This window comes from Lynx canadensis, chromosome B1 (assembly GCF_007474595.2).
Source record: "Lynx canadensis isolate LIC74 chromosome B1, mLynCan4.pri.v2, whole genome shotgun sequence".
NCBI classification, from domain to species: domain Eukaryota; kingdom Metazoa; phylum Chordata; class Mammalia; order Carnivora; family Felidae; genus Lynx; species Lynx canadensis.
The window spans coordinates 188042955-188063218 of NC_044306.2; the positions used below are offsets into that span (position 1 = coordinate 188042955).

The 20264-nt window shown below is 39.8% G+C and overlaps 1 protein-coding gene across 1 annotated transcript in view; it reads right to left on the reverse strand.

Moving 5' to 3' along the window:
* Window positions 1-13489, reverse strand: part of LOC115512768 (cytosolic beta-glucosidase) — a 107048-nt gene extending 93559 nt beyond the window's left edge. Inside the window, exon 1 of the mRNA XM_030314111.1 lies at window positions 13339-13489. Within this exon, the coding sequence (XP_030169971.1) occupies window positions 13339-13396 (58 nt within the window). The 5' untranslated portion in view covers window positions 13397-13489. The remainder of the gene's footprint in view (window positions 1-13338) is intronic.
* Between the last annotated feature and the right edge of the window lie 6775 nt (window positions 13490-20264).

The following is a 20264-nucleotide window of genomic DNA, read 5'->3' on the forward strand; positions in this document are numbered from 1 at the left end:
GATATAAAATACCCCCAAAAAACTTCAGCCTCTAGGAATTTGCCTGGCCTGGTTCCAACAGCAAATCAACTCAAAGATTTTATAAGCAATAATTTGCTTTTCATTATTTTCCTATCACCAATCAGATTTTAATTGTACAACACAACTAAACAAAGAAAGGAGGGTTGGGGGGGGGAACTTCCTAAATCTACCCTATGAATTGCACCAGGTAAAGGACTCTGTTTGCCAGTTAAATACAATGGCCTTATTTTAAATAATTCCATGTTAATACATGTTTTCTAGAATACCTTTATAAATCTGGCATTTGTGCAAAGGGGCTAATGGCATCCTTTTTTTGACTAATAGAAATCAGTCTCCAGAGTCAGCTGAATCTTTTTATCATACCAACAAATATTTATGGATCACACAATGCTGCAGATACAGAAGCATGACTCCAGACTTTAAATCCTGGTTCCCATTTCCCAAGAGAAGTGAGAAGAGCTGGGAGGGAATAAACGTGGAGACACTGACTTGAGGAGGGATGGGTCATGTCCAGATATTTGCACCCTAAAGAACTGTGAGCCCACTAACTAATGGGGCAGGAACTCCTGACAACCTGCCTCAATAGGAATTTGAGGGGTTTTTTCTATAATTAAAATTTTTTTTCCAGAACTCCCACATACTAATTCACCCCAGATAACTTCACTTCTTTGAGTCTGTGTCTTCATCTGTGAAAAGGGAATAATTACACAGGAAGTGTGTAAAATGTCCGGCGTGGTGCAAATAATAGTTGTTAAAGGGGGGGGGGGGCAGCCCTTATTGTTATTATTCCTGTCACTCCTGTGTTAGCAAGCTTTTTCTATATGTGGCTTTCATGTTTTCAAACATCTCATTAGACTTGCTAAGGCGTATTTAGACACATGCAATATACCCAAATGCATTTAATGACAGGGTATGTCGGAAAGCAGCTCTGCTATAGCTTTTGTCTTTTAGAAAGATGCTCTTCAGAACCAATGTATCATAGAAATTAAAAGCCCAACTTGAGGTATTATAGAGTCATAGTCCATTGCCTGGGGAGAGCAGAACCATACATCCCCTCCAGACAGGTCTACCCTCGGTACCGGCGGGTCTTACTGAATCTCTATGCGATCTAGGTTTTGTTATATACTTGAAATGGTTAATTAGAAGAGGTAGGGGAATCTGAAATGTCACAGCAAGTGCCTCCTGGCCCACTGTCACGTTTCATGAATTCTCGTGCGGAAGCCATTTGGATTAAGCAGTGACCCAATCCAAACAAATTGCTTCTGTGCCTCTTATCTCCTATCACCTATTTATGTCCCAATACATCTGCATTGTGTGGCTCGGGAAGATCCATTAAGTCCTTGGGCAGTGTTTACGGCTAGTTTTTTTTATTATTATTTCTTTGAGGCTCAGATTTCTCACATAAAGTGATAGAAAACTACTGTACAGACAGTACATGTTAACATTTTTTAAAAGAAAGGGGAAAAAAAGAAGTATGTATAAGATTCGCAATTTCAGTCTGGGAATTCTCAGAGCAACCCTGTGGGTGAGAGACAATAATTTCTTGTAGGTTTTAGGTAAAGATATAATTTACCTTTATTTGCAGACACAAAACTCTAAGAAAACATTATGTGCCATCAATGCCTCTGGCTTTAAAAATATTTATGAGATTGAAATAGTTACCTGGAGGCAGACATTTCCTTTCAATGTCATAGGTCAGGCATGTTGGCTAACACCCCAGATGATATTGATGTACCTTCAAAACTTAAAATAATGTTTATACCATTTATTTATTCATTCATATATAGAGCACCCATCCTGAAGTATCTGGGACACTGAACAAGGTTTACATAAATCTGACTGTTTTTTCCTCTGGGCCATTTGGCTCAGTCTGATAGACCATAAATATTCAATAATACTTTACAATGACAAAGCATCTTTTATGCAAACATCTCTAAGCACATTATTCACCAATATTACAATCTCCTTTTTAACCTACTGGTAAAGTCACAGAAACTAATTGACTTTCTTCAAGGTCCCACTGCAAATTGTTTATTTTGTAGATCAGAGTCCAAGTGTCCTGATCCTAGCCACAACTAAAGGGAGAGAAAACAAACAAACACATTTTTTAGGTGCTTAGGCTGATGACCTACACTAAATATTTCTAAATTGAATCTATTAGGCAAAACGTCCTCCTTAAAGATGTTAAATGTTGTGATGCATCCAACTGAATTTTACAACTTTTGTTCCAATTTGCCCACGGCCAGTTACCATTTTCAGAGCCCCAACAATGACCTATTTTAATTGAATCCTGCTACAAACACTTAAGCTTTCACTCTTTAACCAAATCAGGTTTCTAAATAGAAATTAAAGTTGGAGCAGAACAGTGAAACTTTTCATGGAAAGGTCCAGTTAAGTAACGGTGCGGCTGTAACACAAAATACCGAAGCAAAGTGTGAAAAGCTGGGAATTACTCCGAGATTGGGCCAGTCTCAAACACGTCAGGTAATGCAAGTGAAAGAAAATACTTTAAATTCATTATTTTACATCTTCTTTACGTTAAAGTAAGGCAGCTTTAGTATAGAGGATTAATAAAATGGCAAAAAAAATTGAAAAATTTTTAAAATCACTCGCAACCATGACTGTCGTTAATAACACATTTACAGACTCCTAACCTCAGGAAGAGTAGTTGACCAAGGGCCCCAGGTCTGAGCCCTGAAATCCTCTGTCCCAAGTGCTGGCCTTTGCACTGAGGCCACACTTTCCTGGGCTGACCTCAGCCAGTGCTGAGTGTGGTGAGGCTACCATGACAAACCTGTACCTGGGAGATGGGGGACTTCCTGACAGGTGACTTTGGCTCAAGGACTCCCTGAAGACCTGGCTGGGCTTTCCCTTGAGCTGTCATGCAGTCTAAATGCTTCATTCAAAATTCCTTCTTCCTTCCCTCTCTCCTACACTTGTCAGACCTGCATCCCAGCCTCTTCCCACTCCAGTTGCTCTCATTGAGAATAAACTTCTTGCATGGTCAACACCATCCTGGCCTCTGCTTCCTGGAGGACCCAGTGTGACATGCCAGTGTGACATGGCAAAGACGATGGTGAGGACGATGGTGTTGATGATGGTAGTGGTCATGACGGTAGTCTAAATAATAATAAGGATTAACATCTACTGAGTTTGTTTGTTTTTTTTTAATGCCAGGCTGCATGCTAAGAGATTACTTGAGTTATTTCATGCACTATTCCCAATAACCTCCAAAAGGTAGATATTACCCACCTGAGAGAAGTAAGTCTTAAAGAAATTATGAAACAAAAACAAGACCACATTGCTTATGAAAGTCAATAAGCTAACTTATGCAAATATTTTTCATGTTTGTATCACATATATGAAGAGCCACTGCATCAACTCTGGGTAGTTGGGAAAGTTTTTCCAAGCCCTTAAAACAAACAAAGGTCAAGAAAACGAGTCAAGGCCAAGTAATTTAAACAATTGGGACCATTAAAACATCCAAAATAACAATACCCAGTCTCCAATTTTAGAATTTATTGACACTATTAAACAGACCACTTAATAACAAACTAATGGGCTTTTGCTAAATGAAACAATTGGTACAATAAAATGCACTTAAAAAGATTTATACCCCATAAGCATCTTTCTGAGAAAGAACACCAGCTTGGAACTTGTAGCAGCTTGCTAATTCAAGAACAGAACTTTCTGATGGCAGCAAATGCCGTTTAGAATAATTTGAGGTTTCTTTGACTCATAAACGAATTGACTTTGCTCAAGGTCTCCCAGGAATCACTGGGTCAGTCTTCATTCTTAGGAGATGTCTGCTGATGTCTCAAAACAACTCCCTGAATACAGAGTTTTCTGGACTTTTCATGTTAAAGTCTGATTGTGGCAGCTACAAAGTTTCCACAGTATGTCAATTGGCAGTACAAAGGGGTATGCCATTGGTAAACCTCTAAAACTCTTAATTTAATTGTTAACTCATGTCAGGGAACAAGGTCCTCCAGTACATCATGGAAACAGACCTTTTGTGACTCTTCTGGCACAATTTCTCTCCAAAGTCATCATCCAACATCAAGCCAACCATATCACAGTTTTAGTGTGGTTGCATTTTGTCTTTAGTTAAGCCACAGAGAGTACACTGGGGTGACCCTGGCAGATGCTTGTCTCAGCTGTCTAATATCTATGCTGAGAAGGCCTCAGTTCTCCCTTCACTAAATCAGTTGGACGACAAGATTTATTGTATACCAACATTTGCCAAGTTCTCAGCATTGTGGGGAACCAAAGGATACATTAGAGTCTCCATCACCTCCATCCCCATATCTTGTTCTTCATGCAAACAAAGTAGGCAATGGTCAAAGCCCTTTGTAATATTTCCTCCCGTGAAAGACCCCTAGTCTCCCACACTGTGTTACAGAGTGGTAGATGCACATCTCTAATCCGTGCCTGCAATCTAGACCTGGATAATAATTTGTAAGATATATGAAGTAATGGACCATCAAGAGAAAATGTTGCTCTTTCAAAGATCCCCAAGTATGCATCTGTATGATAGACTACAATGACTCCAAAGGAAGATTATTGTCTTTAGAGTAAATAATGCACTTTTTCCCCCAAGTCTCAAAGCCTGTATTTAAATGATTATTCATGGGTGTTGTGGGAGACTTTAAGCCTTAGCTTGGCAATTCCCAACATAAAAATGTGTAATGTTTCAAAAACCTTGTTTATGAGTCACCTGCCCAGAAACTCACCATTGCCTCTTACATTATATTGAAATTCCCAAGCCAACCCCCAAAATCTATTTATCTCATTACACACCTGAAGGGTATTCAGTGACACCTACCCCTATTTACAACGTTGTTCCTTTGAGAAAATGTCCTCTAAATTCCTATTCAAGTGACATGTAAATACATTTCTCCCTGTACTCAGGGGTACATAGGGAGAGACAAGAGGATGAAAATGAGAAGTGAATGAGCTCAGACATTCAGACAGCGATCAGAACCCTGTTAATCTTATACATACATTCAAAAAATGCCCTTCTCTACATGATTATTGCTCATTAGGGTTGAAGAATTATAGCCTCCACTATCAAGACAGATATTTTCAGAATCTGAAGTGACTACCACCCTCCCCTTGGTACCTAAATGAAACATAAACCTAGGCATAGGAAGATTTGACATTGACTCTGAAACTGTCCAACCTCTTGTCTATATTTTCAGTATTTCCCCTAACTCCTTTAAGTGCCTATTATAATTAGTATACATTTTAAATAGGTTTTTAAATGGGTGCATCACGAAAATATTTTTCTGTCTTGAATCAAGGTAAACCCTAATAAATTTACAGTTTCAAAATATCAAATAGGCCCTTTTAGATTAAAAAAAGAAGAAGAAGAAGAAAAGAAAACCTACCTTGGTTTTTTTTCTATTATTAAAATGTAAAGGATTTTTAAAATCTCATTTATTTTGTCAATTGGTTCTGCTTAACATTCTTCAGCCCAGTCCACTCTCAATTATCCATGCTAAGGAAGGGGGATCAGTGGCCTGGATAATCTAAAACAGCAGACAATTTTAAAAGCCCTTGTATTTGGCCCGGGCATACTTTACAATCAAACTCTGATTATCCACACTAATGAAAGGAAGATCAGGCACCTTGAGAAAGATCCAAAGCCAATATAGATGTGCTCAGCTGGTTTAGGGCACCTCGAGGCAGAGGTTCATGTAGCACAGTAGAAGGAAAAAACAGGGCTCCAGCTATTACCAATGGTGACCACCCATGCTATCCAAAATACCAACACACAGCTACAATATCCGTATCAACACCACTTATGATGGTAGTCTTCTTTACATGCATGGAGTCATGTCCAAATGCCACCATGTAAAAAAGCATGTTGTTTCAAATATTTAATACAAGAGCAGATTGTTCATGTATACTCGAAACCTCTTTTAGGGGTTCCCTTTGCCCCTCTCCATCCCCTGCCCCTTACTACCTTTACTCAGAAAAGTCACATACTCAGAAGAAGAGTGTAAAGGATAGAGATGAAAGAGGCAGTATGTTGGAGTAAGAAAAGTTCCAACTTGGAAGGTGGAAAGACTGGACCTCTGTCCCGTTGGTCTCTGATCATGCCAATAGTCAGGTGTGCACCCAAGCGGAGGGAATAATGTGTGCAGCAGTACATGAAGGTCATGGCACATTTAAAGAATGGCATGTGCTTCATCTTGGTCAAGGAAGAAGATACAAATGAAGAAAAGCAAGGGGTGAAGCTGGCGATGTAGTGAGAGGTGAAATTACAAAGTTTTTTTTTTTTTTTTATGCCATGCCAGAAGTTCAGAAATTATTCTGTAGAAGATAGAAGACAGTAATAATGTTTTTAATCATTGTTAAAATTTATTAAACGCACACAGGTTGTCCAAGACTGCTCTAAGAATTTGATGTTAATAAACACATTTAATGTTTACAACAACCCCAAGATAGGCACTATTATTGTTCCCATTTTACAAATCAGGAAACTGAGGCCTGCAAAGCTCAGGTATCTCCCAAGATCCCTGACTGGTGGAGTCAAGATTCAAACCTAGCCAGTTTAATTTTGGAGCTCTTGTTATCTCTCACAAAATGGAATGATGTGGTCAGAATTTGAACAGACCACACTATAAGCACTGTGCTGGAGAGACTGCAGGAGTGTAGAGGAGCGAAGGGTATTTCAAGACGATAAGCGCCAGTGAGTTCCAGAACTAAAGAAAAGGCAGTAGTAATGGAGGAGAGGATGTAACCAAGAGGTTAAGAAGAGATAGAATAAAAAATAATTGGTTAAATAAAGAAGAGAGTAAGAGTAAGAGTCTAACATGAGTCCCAGAGTGCTGGCGTGGGCACTTTGTGATGGCCTAATAATTTCTAAAGAACCACTTGACCTTGTGCACCAGTGAACTTACCTGGAAAGCAACCCCTACCAGATGGGCAGGCCCAGGAAGGAACAGCACAAGTAATGCTTTTTATTTTCCAGTACAATGCTGACACATACTCATCCAAATAAACAAATGTCCCATCTTAACTGATGAATTTGGTGGTGACAAAAACAACAACAACAACAACAACAACAACAACAACAAAACTAATGTACAATTATGTAGGCTAATATATAGAACCCATACTCCAAACAAATGATTGAGGTACAGCAATTTTTTCTTGTTTTTCCTGGTTAAATATATTGAATCACATTTAGTTTTTCATGTAACATCCATGAGCACTATAGAAAGATAAGAAAGAAAAAGCACAGGCTGATGAGAAAAGATGCAGACATGTTATAGCTTATCAAGATAGTTGTTAAGTGTCATAAAAAAAGCCAAAACCATTTATAGAACACTCATATTCAGGTGAAAAATATAAAAGGGTATGTGTGCACAAAAGTCTATGGATGGGGGCATCTGGGTAGCTCAGTTGGTTAAGCTTCTGACTCTTGACTTCAGTTCAGGTAATGATCTCCACAGTCCGTGAGATTGAGCCCCAAGTTGGGCTCTGTGCTGGCAGCACAGAGCCTGTTTGGGATTCTCAAGCTCTCTGCCCCACCCCCATTCACACACATCCTCTCTCTCAAAAATAAATGAATAAACAAATGTATACAAAAAGACTAGAAGTATATTAACCATGAACTTGAAGAGAAGTGGGGGCAGGAAGCATGAAAGTAATAAACAACAATCAGACAGAGAAAGATAAATACTGTATGATCTCACTTATGTGAAATCTTAAAACAAACAAACAAAACTCATAGAAAAAGAGATCAGGTTTGTGGTTACTAGAGGCAGGAGGTGGGGCTTTGGGGATGGGAGAAAGTGGTCAAGAGGCACAAACTTCCAGTTATGACATAAAATAAGTACTGGGGACACAATGGACTACACGATGACTACAGCTAAAACCCTGCTACATTTGCCAGTTGCTAAGAGAGTAGATCCTAAAAGTTCTCATCACAAGGAAAAAAATACGTTTTTGGTGAGGGCGATATCTATATGAGATGATGGATGCTAACTAGACTTACTGTCATGATCATTTCCCAGTATGTCTAAGCCAAATCATTATACTATACACCTGAAATTTATACTGTGTGTCAATTACATTTCAATAAAATTGAAAAAAATTGACTTCATAAAAATACAAAATTCTAAAAAAAAAAAAGCAAACAAAAATATTCTTTAAAATCCTCATTATCTGGAAGTTATTGAGATCTAAATCTTGTCTCTTTCTCTTCATATATAGTCCTTTATGAAAAGACTGACTGTCAATAGTTCCCACCCACTTATACAGAACCCTACTTCTTATAAAACCAGTCCTGTTTTAGTTAAATAGAACTATTTGACTTTTAAAAACAACCTAACTCAGACACTGATATCAACATAATCTTTCATTCATGAACATGAACAGGCTCTCAAGGATCACCAGACATTTGACAAAAACAAATAGCATGAAATATATGCAAAAAAATCTCAAAATCTTAAAGTGATACAGAGGGAAGGAAGGAAGGAAGGAAGGAAGGAAGGAAGGAAGGAAGGAAGGAAGGAAGGAACTTAATTTTTTAAACAAGCATTCTTAAAAAGATTTGAGGTGTGATTACATCCAGAAAACAAAATACAGCTTCTTAAAACTGAAGCAATCAAAGAATAAATTTGAAAACCTAAAACTATGATTGCCACAATTAAATATTCAAGAGGAATTGAAAAACAGAATGAATGAAGCTAAAGTCCAAATTAGTAATCTGGAAGAAAAAGTTGAGGAATCAACCCAGATCCAGAGAAGTACAAAATGTAAGAAAAAATGTCTCCCATATTCACCCCATGAAGTTTCAATAAAAAGAGATCAGCATTGGGAATTCTACAGGTGAGAAATCTGAGGCTTAGAGAAGTTAACTCATTTAATTTTCCAGCAGTATACAAATAGAATCAGGCATATTCCAGATGTGTCTTACTCATAAGCCCAAGACTGAAATTCAGTCAGTACCTGTAAGAGTGGCCCCACTCTGATTGGTTCATGTAGGTGCCAGCCTGATCAATATCAGTAGTTTACAGCTGGCCTCCACTCTTAATGGTCAATGAAGATGATAGTCTGCCCCATACCAGTTGTTTATGGCTGGCATCCACTCTCACTAATCAATGCAAGTGCCAGTCTAGTCTATACCCATTCTTTATAGTCATCATCTTCTTGGGTAGTGAATCAGTTGATGAATATTTGAACATCATCCCTGCCCCAGCCCATACTCTTTCAATGATGCCTACATACTTTCATGGTACAATCAAAAAAAGGGATGGATTAAATACGTGAGGGGGATTAAGGAGTGCACTTGTTGTGATGAGCACAGGGTGTTGTATGGAAGTGTTGAATCACTATATTTCACAACTGAAACTAATATTGCGCTGTATGTTAACTAATCAGAATTTAAGAAAAACTTAAACAAAGGGAGGCGATCACTGAGATTTTTGTGGGTCACAAATTTGAACCTGCGGGGAAGAAATAAAGGTGGTTTCTGTCATATCACCCTTTAAGCTATGAGAAATTTCATGGATAAATGCTTCCCTCTCTTCTTCCTTTTTCCTTACACACCAAGAAATAAGCAGCCATGCTTTAAGTCTTTTTTCTCTCCTTTCCCAGGTGGTCCAGACAAAGAGTAGATCTATCTGGTAAACTCTATCTGGTAAACTCTGTCCTAGAAGACTACCACAGGCAGTCATCCTAAACTGGAATGTTTAAGGGGTTTAGCAGAAAACAGGAATCAAGATAAACAGGAAGTGGTCTAAAGAAATATAGGGCCTGTGCTGACATCTAAAACGTGTAGATGTCATATGCCTCTGGCTCAGGTTTGTGTAGACTAGAGGAGTTTTTAAAAAGGACTAGAGAGGAAATAGCCTGAATAGAAATCACCACAAATGGGATCTAAAACCAACTTGAAAATTCAGCTGCCCTGTTTATTCTCCCACTTTTAAAATGCAAACATAACTCCAATTTCTTAACTATAGCATTCCATCTTTGACATACCAAGGCAAACAGAAGGCCAAAATTTGAGCCCAGCCCCAAGTTCTGCCAACACAAAGCCAAAGTTAAAGCTAAATCAACATTCAAACGTTATATTGGTATCCAGTGCAGCATCAAAGGTTGATAATGACATTCATAAAACTGAGGCCTTTTCCTCCCTAAGAACCACAAACTCAGATCCCACCAGGAGGTGTTGACGGAGTAGTTTAGACTTTGCTTAGGATTTGTGGGATTCTGCAGATCTTGTTCACCCCTTAAGAGCCTTCCCTGAAATCACTGGGAGTTATAAGCTCATAAGAGCTGTAGAACTGGGTCCTAAATGTTATTTTCATAGCTCCTCTGTGGCCTACCGAGGGAGTAAACAAAATGCCACTAAGCTACCTGCTGTTTTGTGTCTCTCATTCCCTCCAGCCAAAACAGAGGCAGAGGTGACTTCACAAAGGGTTAAAACTCATGAGAAATGTTTTTTTTTTGTAATTAAAATACTGCAGGAGACTCACTTCTGTACCAACAATGATTATCTGCCTTTTTTTCCTGCCTCTTCGTCTAACAAACATATTTTACAGGTTTTACAATGTTCTTTACAACTCACCTAAAACACATAATTTTCCTCCTGCTTATATCACTCGTTTATTATTTATTTATTAGATTTATATTGTGCTTTCCTCCAAAAGGCTCAAAGCACCACACAGCCAACTCTTATATAATAAACATTTCATTAAACTCTTCTTAAAAGCTATAAACAGGGAAGTAGCCAGAGTGGGGGCAGAAGAGATATGAAGGACAGTAAGAAGGAAGAATCAGGGGTCAAGTGAGATAAGCAACCAAATAATCAATATATTAGCAGGCCCGGTGATCAGAAAGTCCTGTCCTGACCCACCTACAAAGACCCTGACAGTGCCTTCTATTCTGAGTAACAGAGCCAAAATACCCTATTTCTGTGTGGGGGTGAGGCATGGGTATGCCGGGCAGTGGGGAGGCGGGGGAGTATTCTCATTATCTCTCAGGGCTAGCAAGAGGGCATGTGAAAACAAAGATACCTACACAGACAGCTGTGTTTTGAAAGCCAGTGGAAAGACATACATGGTAATGCTTTATCACACATAGCCAAAACGTTAGCTTTTTGTTGTTTTTTTTAACAAATACAATTTGCGTTTCATCCTCAGTTCTGTTGAGGGTATGTGACTTCTTCCAACGGTTCTGTAGACTTTCGGAACCAGGGCAACCTAAAAGTTCAAGGATTCTCAAAATCAAAAAGTGACAAGGCGACTTCAGCTTTTAAATCCCAGGTCACATTGATTTGACAATGCCGTATGACAAAGCCACTGACATCCCGCATGTGTGATCTGCACCACAGTGGAAGGGGAGCTACACTCTCCCAGCAACTGCTGGTGGAACTAGTCCGGAATGAGCAAAGAGGCAATGTATTCTAACATGCAGAAAAAGGGGAAATCACCATTCCCCTTAGGTGGAGCAGACAATGTAACTCTCCCGTCAGTAAAGGAGTGGAAGAGACCACAGCCAGGAGAAAGAATCACCATGATAGGATTAGTGTTGCTGCTCTTATGCTCCAGGCTCTCTTGTGCTCCCCTTACACATGCTAAACTCTGTAATCCTCAGAACAAACCTACAAAGTGGGAATGACCACTTTCCTAATTTTATAAATAAGGAAACTGAGGCTTAAGTTATTTGCCCAAGGTCACTCAGTTAGTAAGTGCCTGAGCTAGGATTCAAACCTAGCACAGAAGCATAGGTGGAAAACCACAAACATAAAAAAATCATTCTGTGAGTTGACAAGGAGAGAAGTCATGTAGGATCAAGTCTCCCCACTTCAAAGCTGCTAGAGAGTTAACAGCACAGTGGGAGGTTAGGGGCCACAAATAAAAATCCTAAAACAAGGCTGCAGCAAGCTCAGTACAGAAGGGCATGAACAAACTGCCTCCAAAAGACAGAAGAGCTATGGCAACCCTGAGGCCCTGTGAAGACAGGAGCTCAGAATGGACCGGTAAGGTTATCCCTAGGTTCTACATGAAAAGGACCTGGAAACTGGCAGCTGAAATCTATGATATCGTCTGGTATAACTGATTGCAGATTTATGCCAAGTTAACTTGTAAGTTCCACAGTCATCCCCAGAAATCCTTTTGTAACCCCCTCAATATAAAGACCATGCATTGAGCACTTACTAGGTACCAAGCATTTGACATACGTCATCTTATTTTTGTTGTTGTTGTTGTTTGTTTTTAGTATGAGAGAAAAAGAGTTGGGGAGAGGGGCAGAGGGAGAGAGAGGAGAGAGAATCCCAAGCAGGCTCCACGCTCACTGCCAAGCCCCCCACAAATGCAAGATCATGACCTGAGCTGAAATCAAGAGTCAGATGATCAACCAACTGAGCCACTCAGGCAATTCCACATCATCTTATTTAAACCTCACAGCAAATGATATAACATAGATACCCTAATTTTCCCCATCTTACAGATTGGAAGCACAGAGAGATTGAGTAACTTGTACAAAGTCACACAGAGCTAGTAAAAAGTAGAGTCTGAGGAGTCACATGGCTTGTTCTGGCCCCCAGAACTGTGAGAAAATAAACCCCCCAATTTATGGTAATTTGCTACAGGAGTTCTATGAAACTACTACAAGAAACTCTCTTAGCTTTGTTTAGCCCAGAGTTTCCCACATGGAAAAGATATATATATATATGGAGCACAGGCTCATCAGTAGTAGGACAGAGACCAGGGCTCCAACTCCATTAGACCTCCAGCTCCATCCAGGGTGCTTTCTCACACCCTGCGGTTGGCCCCTGCACTTATCAGCTGCCCCAGAGATGGGATGGCACACTAGACTAGTCTCTGCTTTTTAGCACTAAAAATAGAACCGGACACCTCTTCCAACGGATGAACATCCTCTAATAAAGTCTCTTGTATTCCTTGAAGAAATTTACTGACTATTTTTCCAGCCAACAGTGGAAATTAATTTTTTGTTGCTGTTGGGGGAATTTTGGCAAGAGTGTTCAAGAAATCAATGACAAAAGCAGCTAGTCCAAGGTAAATTGATGTCTCAGATAAACTTGAACTTACTGAAATTACAGGTGCAGCTCAGTCGTCAACCCCTCACTACCACCAACCTTGCCGAAAGAAAGGGACAAAGGAATGTGAGCCTCTTCTGTGTGAAAAGTGACAGTTTCACTTCTACGATTACAGACTCACTAATCCCTTTCCTTCTTTTCCTTCTGCCTCCTCAGCCTCACCCTCTTCCCTAGGCACACAGACCCCACCAGAAGTAATTCCATTCCAGCCCTAGTGAAGGGGAAGGAGCTTCTCCTACCTTCCACTTGATAAGCTGCAGTGGACGCCCCCCATCCAAATCCTGCAGGGAAAGCCATATTTTCAGAAGAGGGCCAGCTAGACACTCAGCCAAATGGGAGTTCTGTGCCCTTTAGTCAGAGGAGCCCAAGAAATTGTGCAAACAGTGTGGGGACTCACCCCGACCAAAGTCTCAGAATGCAAATGTGTATGCAAACAAGAAGGGAGCCAGATTAAATGACCACACTTGACTGGCCTTGGCCTTGATACAAATCCAAGACACTTTGTAAAGGCAAGCATTTCCACTTTCTTCTCTGGGCACACCCTGATTTTAACAGAATTAGACCAGCCTGGATGCTTTGGCAGGGCACCCATTCATCCAATCTTATCCGTTTTATTAAAAAACATGGACATTGTTTTTAAAAGTCACATTATCCTACTAGAATTCTCCCTTAGCCAATTCCTCCCAATTCCTAAGCCCCACTCCCTACAAGTAACAGTTTGCAACTGTCTCTTCTGGAATTTTCTCCCATGTTATTTAAACAATAAACTGAGATTACTGCTTCTTTGTTTTCAATTTTAGATAATAACGATCGAATTCTGGATATAGAGGTAGAAGATCAAGCTCACTCTGTCTCCCTCCCTCTGGCTCTCTCTCCTCCTCCTCCAACATGCTAAATAAACACTTGATATTGGGGCTCCTGGGTGGTTCAGTCAGCTGAGTGTCCAACTTCAGTTCAGGTCATGATTATCACTGTTTGTGGGTTTGAGCCCCACATCCAGTTCTGAGCTGACTGCAAGGAGCCCACTTCAGATTCTGTCTACCTCTCTCTCTGCCCCTCCCCTCCCTTGCTCGCTCTCTCTTTCTCTCTCTCTCTCTCTCCCCCTGCATCTCTCAAAAATAAATAAACAAACTTCCAAAAAGTTAAATAAATACTCGATACTTACATTACTATGACCATGTATGGTTCAAAGCTGAGCCGTGAAATAATAGACCATGCTTACGTGCAACCTTTTATTTTCTCTGGGGTTAATCAACTGCCTGGTTTTTATATTGAATTTTCTGTATACCTATCACTAATTCATCCCCAAACACTCTGAGAGAATGATAAATCTCTGATGTTCAAACACTTCTATTTTCCTGCTCATTCTGCACGGTTTTCGTTCAGGCCACCACAGAGCTACGTAATCTGCAACCCCATCACCTCTTCTCTGTGCTTTCTTCCTCTTTGTCTTTTCTCTGTGAATAACTTTCTGACAAAGGAGGCATGAGAAGTAACTTTTTGGAAACTCTGTAGTTCTGGAATTATCTTTATTCTAATGTCACGCTTGATATGTAGTTTGACCACTATGGGATTCTATGATGGAAGTAATTTTCACTCAAACTTTTGCAAGCATTGGTTCCTGGCCTTCTAGCTTCTGGTGTGGCTATTGAGAAGTCTGATGACAACCCAAGTCCTAATCTTTTATATATAACCTGTTTTGTAACCCAACCCCCTTCCCTGCCTCCCAGGCTTCTGTTTCTGAAATCTCACAGTCATGCGCCTCGATGTGGGACTTCTCCTCCACTGTCCCAAGCATGCAGCATATGTATCACAGTAACTCAGAATGTGGACAAGAGGGGAAACTGAGGGGTGCATGAGAAGGCTCTGTACTATCTTTGCAACTTAGCTGTACATCTAAAATTGATCCTGAAACTGATATAACACTGTATGTTAAGTAACTAAAAATAAAATTAAAACTTAAAGAAATAAAAAATTCTTTTTAAAGGCAAAATAAAAAGTTCATTTTTTTTAACTGCCTGTGGAGAGAGGAGTTAGGCAAAATCAAAGTGAGGCTAGTTACTTATTCAGTTCCCCTACATCAGCTTTTAAATCATCCTACACTGTGTAATGAGAGGAACACAAGATTGGAATGGGGTATAACTCATTTCAAATCCCACCCTGTCCAGTTATCCTAACCCTAAGAAGAAAGAAGAGGTTAAATATAGAAAGAAATGAGAGAAGACATTTAAAATATTTAAAGGTACATGTTTGGTGAAATAAACACAAAAAATACAGGGCATACTACTAAAATTAGGCCCTATAGTCATTCAGTTCTGAAGCAATCATCATAAACTGAATGAAAAAAAATTGAAATATTTTCATTATGAAACACTAGATGGCAGTATTGCAATTATTTTAGGTTTACACATTGACCTTCGAAGTGTTACTAAAATTTAGTTATCCCACCAAAGACCACCTTCCCCTGCAGCCCCTAGCTAATTGCTACTGTTCTTCTAATGATTTTTCTCCAGAAAGAACAATCTACCTTCTTAGCACTCCACAGCCTCTGAGGTTACTTGACCACAAATGGCAGAATATAATTTCTCTCACCTCTGATCTGATTCTCTACTATGGCATTCTCAAGCAATTTGGCATCAGGACCTCGTACACTCTTAAAAATAATTGAGGCCATTAAAGAACTTTTTAAAATGTGGATTATACTTATCAATATTTACCATTTTAGAAATTAAAACTGAGACTTAAAATTACCGATGATTTCATTTAACATATAGCAATAAAAAGCAGGGAACAGAAATAACATATTTTATGAAAAGTAATCATATGATCCAAAACAAAAACATTTAGTGGGAAGAGTGTTTTACATTTTTGCAAATTCCTTTATACGTGGTTTAGGAGAAAACAGCTGGGTGCCCATAGCTGCTTCTTACTCTATTTGTTGCCTGTGTAAAACTCTACTGCACACTCAAACAGCTGAGAATAAAAAAGGAAAATCATGTCTTCATATTTATGAAAATAGTTTTGACCTTGTGTATCTCCAAAAAAAAGTCTCAGAGACTCCAAGGGATCCGTAGACCACACTTTAAGGACCTGAGCTTTCCTGGTAGTCTCTTCCTTCCTCTCTTCCAGTACCTTCCTTTGCTATCCACAATCCTTCTGTATTCTTCTGCCCTTACAGAAAATTCACACTACTAACAGTCCCTGCACTGAAGTCCTAATGGATATATGACATATAAATATGCAGCCACAATACTGAGTAAAAATTATCTTATTTGGGGCTCCTGGGTGACTCAGTCGGTTGAGCACCCGACTTCAGCTCTGGTCATGATCTCACGGCTCGTGGGTCCAAGCCCCACGTCAGGCTCTGTGCTGACAGCTCAGAGCCTGAAGCCTGCTTCAGATTCTGTGTCTCCCTCTTTCTCTTCCCCTTTCCTGCTCACGCTCTGTCTCTTTCTCTCAAAAATAAATGCTGGGGGAAAAAAAGAATTACCTTATTTGTTTACTTTCTTTATACAAAAAGAATTCTGATTTTATGGCCCTATCTAACAAAACTGGCTATAATTTGTCATTATGTAGGTCCCCTCCACTTCATTTTAGGGCCATTCAAGAAAATTTAGATCTTATGAAGACCAAATTTTAAAGATGCTTAGTGTCCTCATTCTCCCATCTCCTAGTTTGGGCCCATCTTGCTCAATACCAAGATGTCCACTTTCCAAGCCTGCCATGGGTCCTTCAAGCCCACTTACTCTCTGCTCGTGAGGCACAGAAATCCCTCTCAATGGGTATAAATCTGAGACCTTAGGTTCAATTCCCACCTCAAAAACCACACAGTAATTCCTTTGAGATCCTGCCACCTTCCCAGGGTACGGGCTCAGAATAGCACTCCAGACCCTGCTATTCACGAGAGTCACCAACCTGTGTCCACCTTCCAACTGGAAGGAAATAAGGTACTTGCATTATGGTTACTTGCACAATGGCTATCAGAATGTATGCTCTCACTAGACGTCCTAGGAATCCCAACAGACTATATATCCAGTGACCTCTAGGTAAAAATACGTCTTGCAGAAACTCTTCTCTTTGTTAACTGCAAAACAAGCCATTCTTCAAGGATTCAGCTCAGTAGCTATGACTTTCACTCTCCCAACTTACAATGCTGAGAGTCAAAAGCCCTGGCTTTCAAAATGTTCCTGTGTACCTGTGTCAGGAGAAAAGCAAGGTTCTAAATAAGCATTTTTCAGTCTGCAACAAAGACTCCTCTGCATTAGCCAAAACCTTGTCCAGCTGGGCACACAATCAAACCACATTTGTCAGCTCCCTTATAGTTAGACGAGGTCACAGGACTGTCTTGACCAGTGGAATGTGGGCAGAAATAGTGTGCACCACTTCCGGGCCAGGTTGCTGAGATCTGCCCACATCATCACCTGTGTTTCATGCATAATACCATCATTCTCCTTTCATCTACTGATTGGATACACAGGCTACAGGCTCCACTGAAATCTCTGAGGCCCTAGGCAATCCTGAGATGGAAGGAGCCTGGTTCCCTATATCACCGCATGGAGCAGGGCAAATGCTCACTCCATAAGCAACCCACTTTGGTTGAATGAGAAATAAATGTTTACTTTGCTAAGCCACTGAGATTGGGGAGTTGCCAATAAACACGCTTTCTGAACAATGACTATGATTTTTAAAAAAGAAGCCTAAGAAAAAAGTTTAATTACTTCAAAGTATTTTCCCCCCTAGCAGGGAGACTCTTTGGTCGTATCACATCACTGGAGAAAAAAGACAGTGACAGGGAAAGAGAAGGGGGTGGGGCTAGTATGAGGTAAACCAAAGGGCAAATCTACCCCAGGTTGTTTGTGCATTGGATTATTCATCTTGACTTTATGCACTTGTCAGGAAAGATCTAGTCAAAACTTGACGTTGAAGAGGCACATTTTACAAAAGTGCTTCCCAAACAGAGCCCTTGATTCCTGAGAGCCATCAAGCTATTTTTAATATTTCAATAATTATAATTGCAATTGTACATTCGCTTCCTTTCAGGTCTCCTAAGCTTTCTAAAACTCCAATTTTATTACTTTAGGCTGGAATTATAAGAACTCATTGTGGTAATACCAGTTTTTTTCATGCATGAAAATACAAAAATGAATTCTTTATAACAATGCTCTCAGTTTCTTAGTAGATAGAATCTGTTAAAACATGAAGTCCAGAAAGTAAATCCATTATAAATGGAATCTTTGATTGTGAAATTCCTGACAACCATGATGTGTGCGCTCACGTGTGTGGGAGACAAGGGGTAGGGGCATTTATTAATCCAGACCACCTAGGATTCAATCAACTCTCAAGCTTCTGTTGGTAACAGAATCTGATTTTCCTTTGGCTCTCTGCCTTTCCCCTGTGCAGACCACATAATTCGAGAAAAGCTGACACCACACCACACCCAATAATCCACCAGCTCTGGGGATTAATTTTAGGCCATCTTCACACCTCTCATTGGTTAAGGGATTGGATTAAAGGTGGGCTTGAAACCCAATCAAACAATAAGATGTGAGAAAATGTACTTTTAGGGGTTCTGAGTAAGAAGTTTTTTCACTCGGGGAGCCTGAGTGGCTCAGTCGCTTGAGCGTCTGACTTCCGCCCAGGTCACGATCTCACAGTTCGGGAGTTCGAGCCCCGCGTCGGGCTCTGTGCTGTCAGCTCGGAGTCTGGAGCCTGCTTTGGATTCTGTGTCTCCCTCTCTCTCTGCCCCTCCCCTGCTCTGTTGGGCTCTGTCTCTCTCTCCAAAATAAATAAACATAAAAAAAATTTTTTTTTTAAGTTTTTTCACTCTTCTATAGAAGTTACCTAAACAGACATCCTCTTCCTGCTACACACGAATACGGAAATTTTTGGCAGCCATTTCATAAACATAAAGAGGACTACCTTTGGGATACGGAAGAAAGACGGAAGGAACTCTAATTGCCTTTATTTAGAGCTACTTGGATTGGGTTTCCTATTAGTTGCAACCAAAAGATTCATATACAGTATATATATGTTGTGTGTCTATATCTGTATCTGTCTCTGCATATACATACATATATATGTACATGTGTATATGTGTGCAATATGTATGTGCATGTGTTCATATTTAGCCATGCATATGGTCTGATGTAGATATAGACGTATATAAGTGAGTATGGACTTAGATATATGAAAGTGAATGTGTGTACATATACATAATTCATATGTGTGTCTATACATCATAAATCCCCTCCAAATAAAGAAATTTACTGGATATTTTTTCTAGCTGTCTTGAATGCTGGCTCATGTCACCAGGCAGGCAATGAAGATATATGTGAGATAATTAATGGCACACTGAAGTGGGATTCAATTACATTATTTGCATTTATTTATTGAAGGCCATACGCCCCATAAGATTTAGTATGGGTGCAATATAAAACAACAGCAGTGCATCAATCAACATTTCAAAAAGTCATACTGTTATATAATTAAAGATTACTGTTGAGTAATTTCCAAAACAAACAAAAAGATGCTCTGTCCTTTAAGGTGTTGACAGGCTGGTACTAACAAAGGCATACAAGTAATCACAAAAACCTCTCAATACCACTCAAAGTTCAACTGTTGAGCTTAGCAGCTCTAAGAATAAAAGGCAGTCCGAAGAGACAGAGAGAACTCATAATACTTTTGGGAGCCTTCCAGCAAATACCCACAGCTATAGTATCAGATTCTAGTAATAAGGCATTTTAGGACATTATCCATAGTGCAGTGACTCTGTCCACCTCATTAACAATTCAGATTCACCAGAACTATTATTCCACATACTCAAGATTTAGCTACTCAGATCATCCTCCTAAAAAAACTTCCACCAATGTAATTTAACCTCCATTTGTATATCTATGGACTATCTGGAGAAGTGCTAAACTGAGCTGGAATTAGGGTTACAAGTGAGGTGCCTAGGAGAAAAATTTAAGGAGGTACACTCTCAGTCCTGGTCTTCATGTTAAATAGCAGAAACAGAGTCCTCAGGCTCAAAGGCCTCGCTACAGACCAGGAACTGGTTTTCCTTCTGAACTGTTCATGGCCATGCACAGGTGTGCCATGTGCCTCAGGACTAGACTGTAGCTAATCCACCTAAGTCCCATGAGCATTTGCACATTTGAAAGTATCT